Source organism: Montipora capricornis, chromosome 2, assembly GCF_036669925.1.
Source record: "Montipora capricornis isolate CH-2021 chromosome 2, ASM3666992v2, whole genome shotgun sequence".
NCBI lineage: Eukaryota > Metazoa > Cnidaria > Anthozoa > Scleractinia > Acroporidae > Montipora > Montipora capricornis.
In genome coordinates this window covers 20,638,417-20,656,440 of record NC_090884.1, presented here as the reverse complement: position 1 = coordinate 20,656,440, position 18,024 = coordinate 20,638,417, and the positions used below count along the sequence as shown (strand labels likewise).

Here is an 18,024-nt window from a genome sequence, read left to right as displayed (position 1 = left end):
TTTGCCTTATTATCCTGGGGCCTTACCCAGGATAAGAGCGACTTCTGCTTGGATTTTCGGGGTTTTTGAGAGGACATTGCCCATTTAAGATCATGTTCCGAAGACGAATCCAGTGATAAGAGTGAGTCGCCTGGATGTCAAAACGATTTGACAGTTTGATATATATTTGCTGTAATCTTTTAGCTGGTTTATCTGTAGTTTTTTATCACCGAACAAAAGAAATAAAATATGAACTGGGGAAATGGTACTGTAATCAAAGTTTATCAGGAATGATTCTGTCGGGAATTATTGACATCTTGTTGTTTCAAACTTCTGGAAGAAGAAATTCTATTCTTGTGTTTTTACTTCTTGAGGACAAAAAGTGGAGGGGCACGCCCCCCCCCCCCCTCTCCCCTTGCTACGACCCTGCTGTTAGTAATAAAATTTAATCATCTTTTAAAATCCAACATTGAATAGGATCTGCTCTACTGAAGACCTCAACTATCTGGCAACTTTAACAACAACAATAACCTAATTTAACAAACAAACGCCCAGAAGCCATTCCAGTTATCTAACAGCCGACCCCTAACCATATTACATCAAATTCTGCTTTTTTAAAGGGCGGAAAAAACCAGAGTAGCCGAGGAAAAACATGATGGAACAGAGAGGAGAACGAGCCAACTAATCTCATAGTCTATACCCCCAGCTGTGGCACGGTGCACAAACCCGTCTTCTGACTTGACCAAGTTCTAGTAGAGTGTTTTATAGTACGAGTGTATATCGCTTGCGTGATCATAGTTCTTTGCTTTTTCGGTCTGTTATCCTAAATATATTTGTAAGTTAGTTGAGACTCACACTTACATAATATTATCTTAGTCGATTTAAATTCTGTTTGGAGAGGCTGCAATTCCCAATGATTTTGTCTGATCATTATTCAATAATCTCTCTGAAGTGTGTTGTGATCAATAATCACTAATGTAGTTAAAATGGTAAAATATGAACAGAACTAGAACTGGAAATAGGCAGAGAAGGAACATAAAGTGTCCTGAGCAATACATGTACATGTATACAATGCACAAGATGCAATGTAACACAGAAGCGCACTGATGAAGGTTGGACAAAGAAGTTTTTTGTAAACTGAATACTCAACTGAAACCTACCTGCCACCAAGTGCTTTGAGCACCATGACTTGGTACAGTAATTCCAAGGCAGTTAAGTGCAAAGTATATCATTGCTACAGCAATATTAGATGGGCTGTGCTGCAAACACAATGTTGTGTGGAAACTATCCTGTAACAAACTCCAGCTCAGTTGTCCAATGGCATCAAAAGACTCCTCCGCAAGCCAGTCTTCAAGTGATTTAAGGTAATGTAAAAGGTACTATAAGAGTGATAAAAGAAAGAAAAAACCAGGATAAACATTTCCAAGGTGCCAGTTGATACTGTCAACCCAAATTCTTGTGAATTAGGTCAAAAGTGGCTTAAATGATAATTTTCTTTCTAGATGGATTCAATGCATGTTGTGTGAACACCCTCCCCTACACCCCCCGCCCCCCCCCCCAAAAAAGAAACAAACAATAGATGCAAAAAGAAAGCAAACTGTACTGTACATGTGAATGCTAACAGTCAAGAGATTATAGAATATTACCTTGTGTGGATTATTAAAAGTTACATGAAACTGTAGAGTTCTAAGCATCATTAGCTCACAATTCACCAAACTATCGTGCAATTCCCAGTATAATGATCCAACATCCAAAGGCACCATATCGTTATGTAACAACCTTTGAAAGGAGGAATATGACAGTCAATACACATTAACATTATCTGCCAGGAGAAACATCTACAAACTCATCCATCAGGTATTATTCTGCTAAAAAGTGTTTTTCTTTTTTAAACTTAGGCACTGTGCAACTAACTAGTGTGATTTGATGTTAGTTTATGTGAAACAATTAGAGCTATAAAATGGAGGAACCATTTCACATCGATCTATATGCAGTATTTTTAAGAAAAATTAACACGGATTATGTTAAAAGCGAATAGACCACTTGCATAAATGGCAACCACTTTTTCATTCTTTGTATTTATGTTAATTAGACCAACTGCCCTCATTTTGAAACAAATACTCTTTCAAAATTTGTGCGTTGTACACGCAGCAAGGCTAGAAAGGCTTCTTAGCATCAAAGCAAAAGAATGTTTTTTTTGGCTGCCATTATGAAAGAGGTCTACGAGGTTAGATTTATGCTCCACCAAAATCTTTTGAACCAGTTCATTTTGATTTTCCTTTGTTTAAGGTTATGATAATAAATAATAGAGAAAGGAAAAGGAAACTTAAACTGGCTTGACAAACTTTAAATCAATAAAAAATTAGAACCCTAGCATGTACACTTGAACATTTGCTTTCCCTTAACCACACACAAAATGAGTATGTGTAAATGTTCTACACAAACACAAAGAACAGACTAGAGCAAAATCATTGCTTTTTTGTATAATCGTATTTCGACCAGGAGCCAATCTAAGTGTTTCAAACCTTGATAACCTCCTATAAGGGTTAACAATAATTTCATAATCACTCTTTTGATAATAACAATAATTATTATTAATCATTTTATGAGAAATAACTTGTGTGAGCTAACAATTCCCTGGTAGAAATCCTACATAGGCTCTTACAGGATCCTGACTAGGAATAGGATGTTAATCACTCAGGGGTTTCAATAACTTTTGAAGTAGATGCCTGGGCTAGTCAATGTAAGGGCGGTCATTTTAATTTGTCTTTTACAAGTGTTTGAGTGAAAATCAAGGAAGAGTAGCTGGCATTGAGAGGCAAATTTCTGACAAACAGACGACTGTATACCGCAGGTGACCAGCTTCTAATGAAACCACTGCTTATCAGGATCTTGAATAAGATTATGACAGTGATCAAGACCGAGAATAGGACAGGAAATCCTTCTTAAGATACTCAGAAGGACAGTGCTCAATAATAATAATAATAATAACAATAACAATAACAATAACAATAACAATAACAATAACAATAATAATAATAATAATTTAATAATAATAATAATAATAAATATGCAGTCTAGGAATTAAAAACCATTCCTCTCCTTGTGATGTCCTGTCCCTCCCCTGAAACCCTTTTTTTCCCAAGTAATGCATGAAATTACTAATGTACTGTATTATATATTGTACTAATATCCGTGCACTGGTGACTCAGTAAGTTGAACACCAGGTTGCCATCCGAAAGGCCGTGAGTTTGACTCCAGCTGGACCAACTCTCAAGGTCTTTGACTGGGGAGAAAGTGCTGCATTTGTAATGACATCAGGAAATGGTTAGACTTAGGTGGTTAGTTATTATTACATGTAGGAGCAGTCGTGGCTCAGTTGGCTAGTGCACGGGTTTCGGAGAAAGAGGTCCCCGATTCGATCCTCGGTGACTTAAACGTCTGTTTCGACTTTCCTTTGATCCTTGTAGCTATAGCTTTAAAAGCCCTTAAAGTGCCCCTGTGAGCAAAAAATCAATTCATATTTTTTTTTGGATTTCAAAACTACCGGTATGTTAACAAAACACGAAGTGACCCACGTTTTAAGCCTTGATTTCAAAAAGACACTTCTTTATTTTAACTGTAATTTTCCTATTTAATGGTCCACCATTACTAACATTATGTTCTTGAGAGAGCTGGATCGAGGAGAAAATGACGTTAAAGGCTCACTAGTTTAAGAATGCAATATGTGTGTACGCCACAGAATTAATATGCAGCACGGAGGTTTTGGGCTTTCAGACTTTTAAACTCACGCTTTGCATATATAATAAGCTGCGTTCACACGCTGAAAATTTAAGTTAGTGAGCCTTTGACGTCACTTTTCCCTGGATCCAACCGTCTGAGGTCCAATCGGTCAGTTTTGAACGTGAGTAATGGCTGACCATGAAATTCAAAACTTACACTCAAAGCAAACGGCCTTTGGATAAAAATCAAAGCGCAAAATTTTGCCAGTCAGGTGTTAAGCAAACACACTTTCAAAATCTGAAGGAAAAAAGGAAGTGGTTTTTTTGATCACAGGGGCACTTTAAAACGGAGCACTGACAGAGGGAGGGGGGTAAAGAACACACCATCGGCTTCCATTGTACCAGCCTCGTAGGTGAAGGAACTGCTGACGTTAAATAAAGTTAATTTACCTTTACCTTTACTCTCTAGTCTTCTCAGATAAGGATGATATTTAAACCATAGGCCCAGACTCACAGCCCTACAAGGTTCACAACCCTGTGGGTCGTAAAAGAACCCACACATTATTTGCAAAGAGTAGGGCATTGAGTTCCCGGTGTTGTGGTCTCCTCTGAAGTGATATATCATGGTTGCTCAACAGCGTTTCAATGACTTACGACTCCTAAGCCCCTCATGGGTAAATATACTCCGACTGACTATGACTATAATTATGTATTATCAGTTTCTCAAAATAAACAAAGGATATAAACAAAATTTGTCCTCAAGCATTGTTTAATAATGATAATAATTTTAAAATTTATAGCACACAAATATCTATATGAATATAATCAAACGCGTGACAGAAAGAAATGGTGTAACTGAAATATACATTGATTACAAAGGCACATAAAAAAGGTAGAAGTACATGTAGTATATGTAATGTTTAAAAAATGAGCAGCAGTGTTTTATCGGGGTTTAAAACACGAGGTGTACCCAAGTGTTTTTAGACCCGATAAAACACTTGCTGCAAGTTTTTTGAAATGCTTAAAAAACATTCCACAAAGAGCGTGTCCCTCTGGACTCAAAACAATGGTTCAAATTGAGGTGAACATTAGCATACAAGAAAAACAAGCTATGCCCTATAAGTATTCTTTATATAAATAATACTAGTGAGGAGTGTTTTATCAGGATATAAAGCTCATACATGTGACGTTTTATCTGTGTTTTGATAGGCTGTTAGGCTCATGAATTATTAATGAGTTTTTAAAGTATGTTTTAATAAGATTAATTAACCCTTTGCCGTCCAAACTGGCCAAAACTGGCCAGACTCAGACACTCACTGAAAATGTCCCCATTAACCCTTTGACATCCAAACCGACCAGACGATTTTACTCATCAATGGGGAACACCTGCGAGTCAGTGGGCTAAGAGTATAGTATGTATTTAATTAGATCCCAATTATAAGTTACATGTACATTAAAAAAATAAGTCTTAAGCAAAGATGTAAAATTAGTTTCATTGCGTATGTTGTTCGGCAAGGATCCTGTAGGATCCAGAAGTATCTTAAATAGGATCTTAATCCTACAGGATCCTGGTAGGGTCTTGAGCACGATCCTAACAGGATCGTACTAAGATCCTACTTAGGCACCTGGCCAGGATTTCTACCAGGGATTGTGAGAGAGCCGTTTTTAGTCAATTTCCATACTATTTTTGTCACCTGTAGGAAACATTTATGACATCTCGCAGCTTGCAAGGGCATTCCTCTATTTTAGATGCCAGGTATAAAGCAGTACTTCCAACAAGCTATACCAGGAGTAAGTACATAAATTTAAAGGTAAGCAAATTACTCAAATCCATGAGCTGCATCTAGGAAAAATAAATTCGAATTTTTTATTGTGGACAAAGAGTATATTACATGGTCGTGCAGGGATATGAATTTTATCTTTGAGTGCTGATACTCTCTCTCACAAACTGTGAGCGCAGCAAAGGAGACTGTGCAATACCAACAGGAAAAGAAGATAAAATTCGTTTTGCCAAGCTGTTATTACAGGAGTGGACATAGATACTGATGAACTGTCCAGATTAAAAACAACTTGCTTTATTCAAATTATATTACAGCACAAAAGTATCCAACAATGAAGGGGAAACTCGCTTTTATTGGCTAATTGTGTTTACTTAGTATTCATGATGACACCTATATCTTCACATGACAACGTGAAAGATAAAAAAACACTAATACAGTACATGTACGTATCTTCACTGCACTCTGTGAAGATATGATTTTTTTAGAAAATCCTTAGGCTAGTATTTCATCAGTATCTACTATAATAAATATAATTTATAATGATTATTATTGCTTAAAACTGGTTAATTCTTAACAAATACATGTAGATACATGTAACAAACCATTTACAATAGTTCTACCTCACAGATTAATTTTGTCTAAATTTGTGTGTTTGTGGTCTGTGATATAAATTAAAACCAATCAAACCTTCATTGAATGGGTTAGTTATACAAATGGTATTTTTTCCCTGAAACCTTGTCCATGATTGTGCTCAAACATCATTCAAAAAAGCTTACTATAATTATTATGCAGGAGTTTTTCTTAGTTATGCCATAAGGTACAGGAAACTCACCATAGCATTGTTCAATCTGAAGTCGGATTGATTGCTGGAGAAGTGTTTCACAATGCGATGATACAAAAGACAAGCAGAGGCACAAGCAACTGAGTGCAGGTTTAGTCTAAGACCTATGATAATAAAAACAAAATTGAATGAAAGAAATGTATGTAGTGTGTACAATACATACATTTCTTTCATTCATTGAGTTCTTTCACAGGAACAAATGAGCCCAACAAAATTGACTTGCTCCCAACTGTGTGGCTTCATGGCTCAGTTGGTAGAGCAATGCACTAGCATCGCAGAGGTCATGAGTTTAAACCCTGTTTAAGCAACCTGAATTTTTCAGGTGTCTATAAAGAGACAATTGCTTAAATTGTCTACATTTCACAGTAATGATATTAACTGAAGCTACAGTATGATCCTCACAGTTGTGGATGCAATTTTAGCAGTAGTCCATTTTACAGTTCTATGCTTGAATGAAAGTGAAGCTGGAGTTGACCTTGTTTAGATAGAAACCTCACTGCTTTTCTTACATGTATGTAAATTCTTACTAATTAACATGACATCAACTCATTAACATAAGAAAAGGAGGGAGGTCTGTATCATAACAAGGTCAACACCAGCCTCACTTTCATTTAAATGCCAGGTAACTAAGCACACAACTGTAAAGAGGACTATTGCATAGAGAAGCCTGGAAAATTCAGGACTTCAACAGGGTTTGAACCTGTGACCTTGCAATACCGGTGCAGTGCTCTTGGTCCTTGCCACAAATAGTAAGCTCGCCTCAAGATCATTCTCATCTACTAACTTCATCATCTCTCTCTGAAAACAGGCAACTCCAAAGGGCAAGCGGGTGAACTGCGAGAGATTGTCTTAAGCTTCAAAGGCTGTGTAAGGCTTGTCGTCATCCTTGAAAGGCATTTGATGATATGCACTTCGGAGATCAATAGTGCTGAAGATTCTGTACTGGGCGATCTTGTTGACTATGTCTCTTATTCTGGGTAACGGGAAAGCATCTAGAAGTGTGAGTCTGTTAATTGTTTGCGAGTAGTCAATGGCTAGCCTCTTCTTGTGATTTTCATCCTTAGTCACAACGACCTGTGCGCGCCATGGTGAAAGGCTTGGTTCTATGATGCCTTCTTTCAGTAAAATTGAATAGGCATTCTCTGGCATTATGGCATTATCCCATAGGTTTTCTCTTGGGATTTCGTTTGCACTCTTTGTAAGGTTACCTGATTGCATGATTTATAAACTTAAAGTCCTTTTGTTAATCCTTAATCTTGGTGTTGGGCAAATTAAGCGTACTTCGGAATAGAGTTCGCTCTTTCTTTTTCATTTTATATTTCATGTACTGTTTTACTTAATGAGCTTTTTTGTAACTTACATATTATGTAATATGATTATGCAACAATACACAGGTTTTCTTACATTTTTTATACACTTCTTCTCTTACACCTTTTGTCTTATAATTTTGTATGAATAACGCAGTGTTAAACGGTATTAAACTGATTACCTGTTCGATGTAATCACCACTGCACTATCAGAGCAACCATGCTGGCTACATGGCCAATCTAGATGGCGAATGGGATTTTACGTGGCTATCCCAGGACGTGGGTTCAAATCCCGCTCAGGGCATAAAAAGCTTTTCTCCCAATGAAAATGTCATCCAGGGGTTGTCCGTCCTTGGTCCCTTCAAAAACTTCATTCATTAACTACATTTAGTGCTCCAGCGCTAGAAGACTAGACACTTAAGTAAAGTTCCTTTCCTTTTGTACACAATGCCACAAAAAGCAAAAGTACAGTGTATGGCAGTTAATAACAAAGGCATACGCGTAGGCGTAGATACTGTTGAAACATACGCACAGGCTTGTGCGAAGTTCGCTTATCTTTGAGCTGTACTGCACTTGTATATCTTTCGTGAAACACATTATCTCTTTCAAAGGTAACTGGTCGTTTCGCCAACGTTCAACGACCTGTTCGCCAACGTCTAATGTCAGTTCGCCAACGCTTATATGTCAGTTCGCCAACATCCAAAATACTTTGTGAAATAGACCTGAAAAGTATTTACAAATTATCAAAAGAAGATAATGTGATCTTTGATCCAAGATGAATTGTTTGATTCGGCTTGAACATGTTCGTTTCACTCTCCCCAATCTCCCTCTCTCTCTCCCACGCCATCCACGGCTTTATTTGTGAACATAAACCTGCTGTAAAACCTTTTTATTAAACATTTGCGTAGTTAAAGAGCCATTGAGTTGAAATATGTTTGTTTGATTATGCGCTTAGAAGCGTTCACTTGTTTCCCGCAAGTTTCGCCTACGTGCTTGTTCTACTCTCGCAGAGGGTTTTTGCATTGCTTGAAACAGTGATTAAATATTTGCGGCAAAACTTTTTCCTTCCCCCACTCAACTATTTAATGTTCCCCCTACAGCCTGCTTCTCTACCGCTCTCTTTTCTCTCTGTTACAAGAAGAAGTACGGGAAGAAGTAGAGGAAGGTACGTTATCGCAATTAGTTTGGACTGAACATATAAAAACTAGGTAACTAGGTAACTTAGGTGTTTAACTAGGTAACTTATGTGAGTGAAGGGGTAGTTTCTAAAGAAACTGTGGTGCTGCGTCGGTGGGGAAGTAGTATACAAAAATTTGGTTTATCAACGGAGTTGATAATGTAAATTGATCACCGTACAGAAATTCTAAAAGCTGACGTTTCGAGCGTTAGCCCTTCGTCAGAGCGAATCGAATCGGATTCGCTCCGACGAAGGGCTAACGCTCAAAACGTCAGCTTTTAGAATCTCTGTACGGTGGTCAATTTACATTATCAACTCCGTTGATAAACCAAATTTAGGTAACTTATGTGTTTGGCTATGTTTGTTTTCAGGTGCAAGAGCTTGGCCTGCAGAGAGCCTATTCTGAGGACGATGTGGTGTATAAGTACATCAGAAAGTAAACTTACAGCCGTCACCATCAGGCTTGTGTCCGATGAAAAACTGAAGCGGGTCCAGTGGAAGCAGTATCGAAACCTGCAGGCGAGGCTTTTCGACAGCCTCGGGGGCGCATTGAAAGGTTCAATAACAAATATGGCGGTTCACATCAACAATCCCTCTCATGAGGTGAATTGCAACTTATCTAATTGACAATTATTTTCAACCAAAAAGGTGTTCTTGGACGTTGGCGAACTGACATATAAGCGTTGGCGAACTGACATTAGACGTTGGCGAACCGACTTCATACGTTGGCGAACAGGTCGTTGGCGAACTGACACGTTGGCGAAACGAGCGGTATTCCTTTCAAATGTGGCTGAAGAAATTACTTTTCCATAGACATCTGGAACCTTCGACTTCAAGTGGAGAAGAAGTGAAAATGTGTTGGCGAGACTGGCTCGGACATCGTGTCCGATCATAATGTGAAATTGGCTGGACATTTTTCAATGTCCGATGACCGACTGTTATTTCCAGCACTGCAGGAAGGAAGCGACCCACAACGGGTTAATTGAGAAGTTTTTCGTAAAATTATCTTCTCAGGTCTCACTCAGTCCATGTCTTCCCATACAAGCGAGTCGTTATACATAGTCCCTCACACTGGGCTTGGGGAGCCTGTGGATGGATACTCACTGCTCGCCATGCTAAACGACTCTTACCTGCATCCATGATAAACTTTGTGATCCTCAGCTTTTCTCTGAAAGGGCGGCATGTTGTGGGTGTAATCCCCGCGCTGTTTTGCTCTGCAGGTCTCATGATACCACCCACCCTGCTAGCAGAACCTTTCTTTTGCTTGCTCGATTTTGGCGTTCTCGAGAAACGCTCTGCACATTCTCGTTCCCAGAGCTGCGATCCTCTTGGCCAGCGACTCGAGAGCTTTGCGCTGAAAAACGACTGCGCATGCGCCAGATAGGGAGCGCAAATCGTGCATTTTCACTGGCGAAAAATGTCTGATTGGTCGAGGCTTTGTCATGTGACTTCAATACCTCAAATCAAACATGGCTGCAATTCGGTGTTTATTAGATCAATTTTATTAGATCTCCGTCGACAAAAAAGACCCTTTTTCAGGCCAGTAAAACGGACGAATGTAGACTGCATAGTGCGTTTCCATGCCAGCGAGATTCTCTTTTAAGCCAACAGGGCTACGAGGGAAATTTCTTTTAAAATTTCAAGGTCAACGCGAGTCTCGGTTCAGGGGCCTGTTTCTCAAAAGTCCCGAAACTTAACGGGCCATTTTCGGGTATCACAATTCCCTTTGTATCTCAAGAACGGAGAGCATTTAATTCGTCAAACTTCACAGTTATTTTTCTTTTCGTTACCTTGAAAACATGTTAAAAGATCGGCTTTCTAAAACAAGCGGTTGGCAACTTTACAGATGGGTTTTTGGGCCCGAAAAGTTTTCGGGACTTTTGAGAAACGGGTCCCAGGCTAGTGTTCGAGTGGAAATTCGTTTGTGGAGCTTACCAGCTAATGGTTACCATCTTGATTTCAATTCATGCGTTTATCTTTTAAAAAGTGGAACAAAAAAGATACCACTAAATTTCCAAATGGTTTCTCTTCCAACTAAATAGTTACACACTGTTTCCCCGGGGTCCCGCATCTAACAGAAAATGTTAAGATTTTCGCATTTTTTTTCAAAATTAAGTTGTTAAAATTGCCATTCAAGAGGTCCCTAGAGGAAAATTTATTAAGACCGAAGGGAAAATTAAGAAATGTATTTCAGTCGTTCAAAAATAAAGTTTAAAGTGAATTTAGCAGTAATAATAACCAAAATCATACTTGACATGTCATAGCACCTCATATTGGGTACACTAGAAGCCCTGGGGGGGGGGGGGACTCCCATATGGAACAGACGGGGATGCTCGTGGGAAATTTTGAATTTACCCCTAAAGGGGACCATCCGGGCGTGGCTCAAGCTTTTTGTGACCCCTAAAGGAGACTAATCTGGGCGTGGCAAAATGCCAATTGTTTGCTTTCCTCCAAATTATAGAAATAAACATAGATTAGGTTAACTCTGAATAGCCAAAACAACAATATTTGATTCAAAAGTCCAGCTTACCAGCAGGGAGAATTTTACTGTAGCAAAATATTACTACAGCTAATAATACGCTTTCACCACATTGTAGTGGGTTAATGTGACAACAAAAATACTTACCTAATCAGGAATTGATGTTATCTTCCAGCAATAAAACAGCAGGAGGATATAAAATTAGGTATTTTCAAAGTTTAGAAAACTTGTTGAAGGTGATTCAGTGCCACCCTCCAAAACTCTTCACAAATTTCACGCTGGCCTACTAAGTACTTCCAGTACAACAAATTATCTAATCTCTCTTTGCGGACTCTGGTTGCAACACAGCTGCTTCAATAATTTTGATCCCCTTGCATTAGATTTAACTTTTAGAAAAACCATAACTTCATATTTCCGTAATAATCGTTCAAAGACATTGAGCAAAAGCATACAAAGCTACATTTGAAAGGGACATAATCCCATGTTGCAGTTTTCTGGATAAGACTTCACAGAAATAACTCCTGTTACCTTTCCACATGTAAAGAGGTCCCATGATTTATGAGTCAATTAGTCAATGAGTCATGAGTCATGAGTCAATGAGACTCACAGTCAATATAGCAATAATTTATTGATCAAGCCTAAGCCCTCATTTCAGTGATTAGGCCTAAGCACTCTATGAAATTTTAGCTTTCCTTTTATGGGTTAGGGTAACTGCACTAACTCATTGACTCATGACTCATTGACTCATAAATACTTAAGACTCATATGTAAAAAATATTTCAACATTAGATGCAATGAATTTTTTAGCAATTGCTGTAAATAATAGTAAGCATTCCTACCATTCCAAAGGATGAATAAATTAAAGTTGAATGCAGTAAGTGTAAGAAGTAAAAAAAGTGGAAAGTGGTCCAATTTATTTAAGCTGTAATCAATTTCCATCCTTGCTTTAGTCCCTTGATAGGGTTAAACAATGGTGGTGAAGTGAACAAACTACCCCAAGGGGGTACTTATGATACTGAGACCAAACAGCGGGCAGAGTTGCTGCAGTACATTTAAGGCTATCAATCTGAAAAATGAATGGAACTGTAGAAAAATTTGGTAAGCAAGCAAGTAGCTTTTACCTAAGTGTTATGAATTATAAAATGCCAGTCATTTGTCAATTTACGTAGAACTGGTTCCCCTAAGGGGTCAGATTTCTTTAGCCTACATCCAGAAAACAAGATTCTGTTACCTTTAAGGGTTGTTTAAAAAAAAAAAGACCCCTCCTGAGCAAACTGCATCCTCATATTTGGATTCTCATTGATTTAATGACTTAAACGATATTATGCAAATTTGTTCTACAATAATACTCAAATACCATAAAAGTATTTTTAACCTAACGTTTTTGCAAAGTTTACTCCTTGAGCCACCAGCTTCAACTTTGATACTTTGTTCTAAAAGCCAAAGCCGTTGTATAGCAATGGTGGAGGTGATGATTAGTCACTTTTGTTTTGGTTCAAATGAAGAAAGAAAGTCAAAGTAATGATTGCACTTTAACCCTTTCACCCCTAAACCGGCCATACTTGGTATTTTACTCTGTCTAAACCCAGAGTATTTTGCTCTGTCTAACACCAGACGATTTTACTCGTCAATGGGGAACCCCATGGAGTCAACAGTCAGTACTTCTCAACATAAAGAAAATGAATTCTGTGGACTTGAACATTCCCAAAAAGAAATGCCGTATATTCCAAATATGGTTGCGTAAACTCTTCAAGATTTACCTGCTTCAGGAACTTCAAATCAATGAATATTTTGAATATTTTTCCTGAACTCCTGCAAACTTTGTACACTTTTTAATGGTTTGCCCTTTAAAAGTAACATTCAGAAACAATGCAAATACAACTGAGGCTGTTTTGCATTATCTACAAGACAAGACAACAATATCCTTTATTCAAACACAATCAATATTAAAGCAATAACACATGCTTGTGGGGTCATGTGCTAACTATAATAAAGATACACTACAGGAAATAAAAGCTTAAAACTAACTATGTGACAGACATAGGATATCTACACATAAGGGATCAGAAAAATATATCAATTGCTATCCAAAATATCATATTGCAAATACACCAAAAGGTAACGGTTGATTGACAAGTTCCTTGTGCAAAATGGTAGAGCATGTTTGAAGTCCCACAGGACCAAGATGAGAAGTTATGATAAAAACTTTAAACATATTTTTTACCAAAATTATTTTACTGCCATCAACCCCAATGAGACCTTATGCATGGGACACTGTTTCTAGCTGCAGCTACAAATCACATAATATATTAATAAATTTTGCCATGTAAGAAAAGAACAAACATGTGGGGTGTAAACAAAAAAAGTCCAAGGCAATAAAGCTTCCTTTCAGCCTTTTCAGGAACAACTATCCACTGTCAACCATACTTGACTCAAAACAGAATTTCCTTGATCCAACAACACATGACAGTCCCCTAAAACCAAAATTACATCATTAATGCTTCCAGAAAACAATAGTCTAAAAAAACCTGAATCTATAGATACCTATATACATCTGTACCTACACGTCTGTTCTTCCAAAAATTATTTTAACTAACATGGATTTTAAAACTATAAAAGTTAGAGATAACAAGTTAAACCGACGTTTCGGAGTAGACATCACTCCATTATCAAGGTAAAAATGTTCTATGATGCTAAAATTACAGTATTAAAAACGATTGACGCTAAGAATTAACATAATAAGCACGTGCGAAATTGGCTATAAGAATACTTTAGCACGAATGGAATCCGATTGCACATTGAGGCTAGGCTTAAGTGTTCTTATAAATAACATTTCAAACACTAAGCAATCAAATTTGTTTTTACATTTTTTGAGCACCTCAAAGCGTTTAAGCAGGTCCCGAGGGATCGACCCGTGTGCGTTCTTATAGTGTCTGGCAATAGCCGAGGACTGTTGCTTATGTCCCTTTACACGATTGTGTAAATGTCCGCGTGTGTAGCCTACATAACCTTCATCACAAAGGTCACATTGAAATTTATATACAACACACTGCTGATTTATGATTGGCGGCTTTGCCTCTTTCACTTTCAGTTCCTGTTCAATTTTTCTGCTGGTACATTGAACAGGAACTGAAAGTGAAAGAGGCAAAGCCGCCGATCATAAATCAGCAGTGTGTTGTATATAAATTTCAATGTGACCTTTGTGATGAAGGTTATGTAGGCTACACACGCGGACATTTACACAATCGTGTAAAGGGACATAAGCAACAGTCCTCGGCTATTGCCAGACACTATAAGAACGCACACGGGTCGATCCCTCGGGACCTGCTTAAACGCTTTGAGGTCCTCAAAAAATGTAAAAACAAATTTGATTGCTTAGTGTTTGAAATGTTATTACTCGGGCCCCGTAGGGGCTCGAGTTATAAAAGACGTTAGATTTCAGTTTTTTTTTTCCTGTGCAGCAAAATGCACAATAGAAAAACGTGGCCGTGTTTGATTTGGCAATGCACAATAGAAAGCACGTGGCGGTGTTTTGATTGGGTAATGCACAATAGAAGCCACGTGGCGCTGTTTACTTTGGTTATTTAAAGCAACCACGTAATCCAAGATCACGAAGAGCTCTGTGATGCGTTGTTTGGATTACTGAAGATCGGCATTGCGTTGGGTTAATCGATTTCTTCTTGGGGCGCTCAAAGCACATACAAAGAATGGCATACGCTTTTCGCGGTAGACCCACACTAAAAGATGTCAAGCGTCAGCTTCGAAACGGGTCGTTCCGCGAACTGAATGAAACAAGAATATACTCGAATGTAACTGAAATGGACGCAACTATTGAAAGTGATACAAGTCAAAACACTAATTCTTTAATAAGCAGCGGGTACCTTATTGAGAACTACTCTAAAGATGACAGCGACAAAGAAAATAACTCCACAAACAAATGGACGCTATACTGGAATCTTCTGAAGACAAAGTAAAAACGTATCCACAGCGAACAAATGGCCTCACGCTGGTACCATTTTCACCGCGAACAAATAGCCTCCCGCTCAGTGTACCATTGACTACAGAGATAAGTTTTTTGTCTATTACGTTTTTTTCTTTTTCATTGTGAAACAGTTTGTTTCTTGTAATGGTCTAGCTTATATCCTTTGTTCAAATAGCCATATTAGCGATCGTGTTCACTGCCATCTTGTGTGTATAGTTCTGTTCTAGTTTCACAAGATTTGATGTCATCAGTGGAAAGTGTGATCAGCTCTTTAGAAAATAACTGTGATGTAGTTTGAAAGGCTGTACAGTTATTTGATTCTCAATGATAATAAAGACTTCATTCCGAAGGAGAAATACAGGTCTCGATAAGCAAAAGTTGTTTACTTTTGTTTTGATTTGCGTGAGCATCGACATAGACGTGCCCGAGAACCAAGCAGAATTACAGAGAAAAGGCTGAGATGTCTATTTTATAACAGCAGAAAAAGGAGGAAACTTGCAGGAACGTATTTGGGTAACAACGTACCGAGGTCATCCGCATTTCATCGTATTACTAGCAAGGGAGATCACTTCCTCGTAAACACTACAAAAATATCTACCTCAGGTATGCGTTTAAATCTAAGCACGTGGTACAGTGTATGTACCACTTTTCCAAACAGCGTGGATGAACTGGTAAATTCAAAATGAACTTAAATTTATGCAGAAATCAGGAATACCCGGTATGATTTGCAAAAGAATGTTTTCTTTTCTCAGAAACGAAACGTATCTATTTTGAATTTAGGGTGAACTATTTACACAGCGAGTTAGAGTGGCCAATGGAAACAGAGTGTGTAATTGGAAATCTAAACATCTACGAGATACAAAAACAAACTTGTGAACACGTAAACCTAAAATATTCCAAATCATAATGCTGACAAACACAAAGGCGAAAGAAATGGATTATGCATAGGACGTTTTGAATATCTGAATGATTTTGGGTTAGAAGAAAGCGATATATTGTTAAAAATTCCCAAGTTATCCCTTTTCCTGTTAATTAGTAATGCAAACAAGTCTTCGTAATAAATTGTAATAAAAGTAATTAAATTACAAAAAAATAAATAAATAAATTGGATTAACGAGGAACCAGTGATTGTAAAGCTAGTAACTTTATACGGACCTCCCAGCTGGCAAATAACATATTTATTTTGACAATTGGGTGCATATTACTGCGAGTATTTAAATTACAACAAATGGTATATTTTAAATATTTGATACTCGTGCTATGGATTCATTTGGCATGGCCTCAAGGAACTTTTGCACTTCTGGAAGTGTTTTCAAGTGTCGAGATATAGTGCACATCTTCACGTGTCGCGCATGTGACAAGGTGACCTTTACGTGCACCACTGCACGAAAGTTTGGTCATCTTGAAAAGATGTTTTCACATCTCACCTTCGTTTCTCTTTCATTTTTTTCTGCAAAAGATGTTTCAACGAGTCATTTCGTTTCATCTTAAGCCGTTCAATTAGCGTTTCCTTTCTCAAACACTGAGCAAGAATACCCATCGATCAGTAAAAAACAATGTCAGGCTTAGCCACTTTGGCATAAATACACTATTTTTACTTCGTTTCCATGATCCAGTGGTCATTGTCACCACCTGTAATGAAGATAATCTGGGCCCGGGTATTCACTACATACACAGTCGAACATCATGAGAATCGCAATGTAAGGCCGATGTGAGAAGGACAAACTTCTCTCTGTTCTTTTCTTTAGCGCTAAATTAACCATACACCACTCACTGTACTTTTGCAGGCCCGAGTATAGGCTACTTGTAGCCTCTTGTTTATAAGAACACTTAAGCCTAGCCTCAATGTGCAATCGGATTCCATTCGTGCTAAAGTATTCTTATAGCCAATTTCGCACGTGCTTATTATGTTAATTCTTAGCGTCAATCGTTTTTAATACTGTAATTTTAGCATCATAGAACATTTTTACCTTGATAATGGAGTGATGTCTACTCCGAAACGTCGGTTTAACTTGTTATCTCTAACTTTTATAGTTTTATGTTTTAAGAAATCTCTTTTAATACAACATGGATTTTGATTTTGATTTTAAACTCAAATTAATTGCAAATCCATAACTTGGTAACTACATGTACTTGAACGCAAGGATCGTTGAGTTGTGACTGCTAAAAAGTATAATAACTTAGACATTCACCAGAAAAGGGAATATAAATGACCTTAAAAGCAGCTATTTAAACTATTTGATACTAGGGTTACGTTCCCAATGAGACAATCACAGTCAAAATCAAATTCATATCTGATCGAATCATTGATCATTCATGTAGAGGTGCCGATCGTAAGGTGTAACGCAGAAAAAAATAACCTTCACGTTGAACAATATTACCATTTCCCTGCCACCTGGTACAAGCCAATTCACACATGAACGGAAACCTTAGGAATCCTCCTTTCTGTACATTACAGTAACTTTTTGTACCCGGTGGCAACAAACTTTCCACATCAAAAATTGCGTAAAAAACTCACCTGTTTCGCAGCTCTTTTCCCACGAAATAAAATTTTCCAGGAGCAAATTTTCCGAGGATGCTCGTTGGATTGGACTTTTAAACGATTTACACAACATAGACGTTCTCTAAGAATACATTCCACTTGAAACTGGCGTTAAAACTAGCCTTGATCGCTCTAAAAAGAACGGAAACCAACAAGCTACCGATTCTCAAAAGGCAGCCATTTTTCTGTTCTCCTCGGGAGTGTTTTTTTCACG

The 18,024-nt window shown here is 37.8% G+C and overlaps 1 protein-coding gene across 2 annotated transcripts in view; it reads right to left on the bottom strand.

Annotated features, from left to right (window-relative positions):
• LOC138039059 (cyclin-Q-like) overlaps nucleotides 1-18,015 on the bottom strand; it is an 18,935-nt gene extending 920 nt beyond the window's left edge. The window contains exons 1-5 of one of the 2 annotated variants that reach the window (XM_068885221.1): nucleotides 17,787-18,015; nucleotides 6,315-6,427; nucleotides 5,396-5,481; nucleotides 1,626-1,758; nucleotides 1,140-1,358 (exon numbers count right to left, since the gene is read on the bottom strand). In XM_068885221.1, the coding sequence (XP_068741322.1) occupies nucleotides 1,140-1,358; nucleotides 1,626-1,758; nucleotides 5,396-5,481; nucleotides 6,315-6,427; nucleotides 17,787-17,883 (648 nt within the window). In that variant the 5' untranslated portion in view covers nucleotides 17,884-18,015. Of the gene's footprint in view, nucleotides 1-1,139; nucleotides 1,359-1,625; nucleotides 1,759-5,395; nucleotides 5,482-6,314; nucleotides 6,428-9,937; nucleotides 10,158-17,786 lie in introns of those variants that run through there. The other variant, XM_068885220.1, reaches the window with a different exon arrangement.
• Nucleotides 18,016-18,024: the final 9 nt, after the last annotated feature.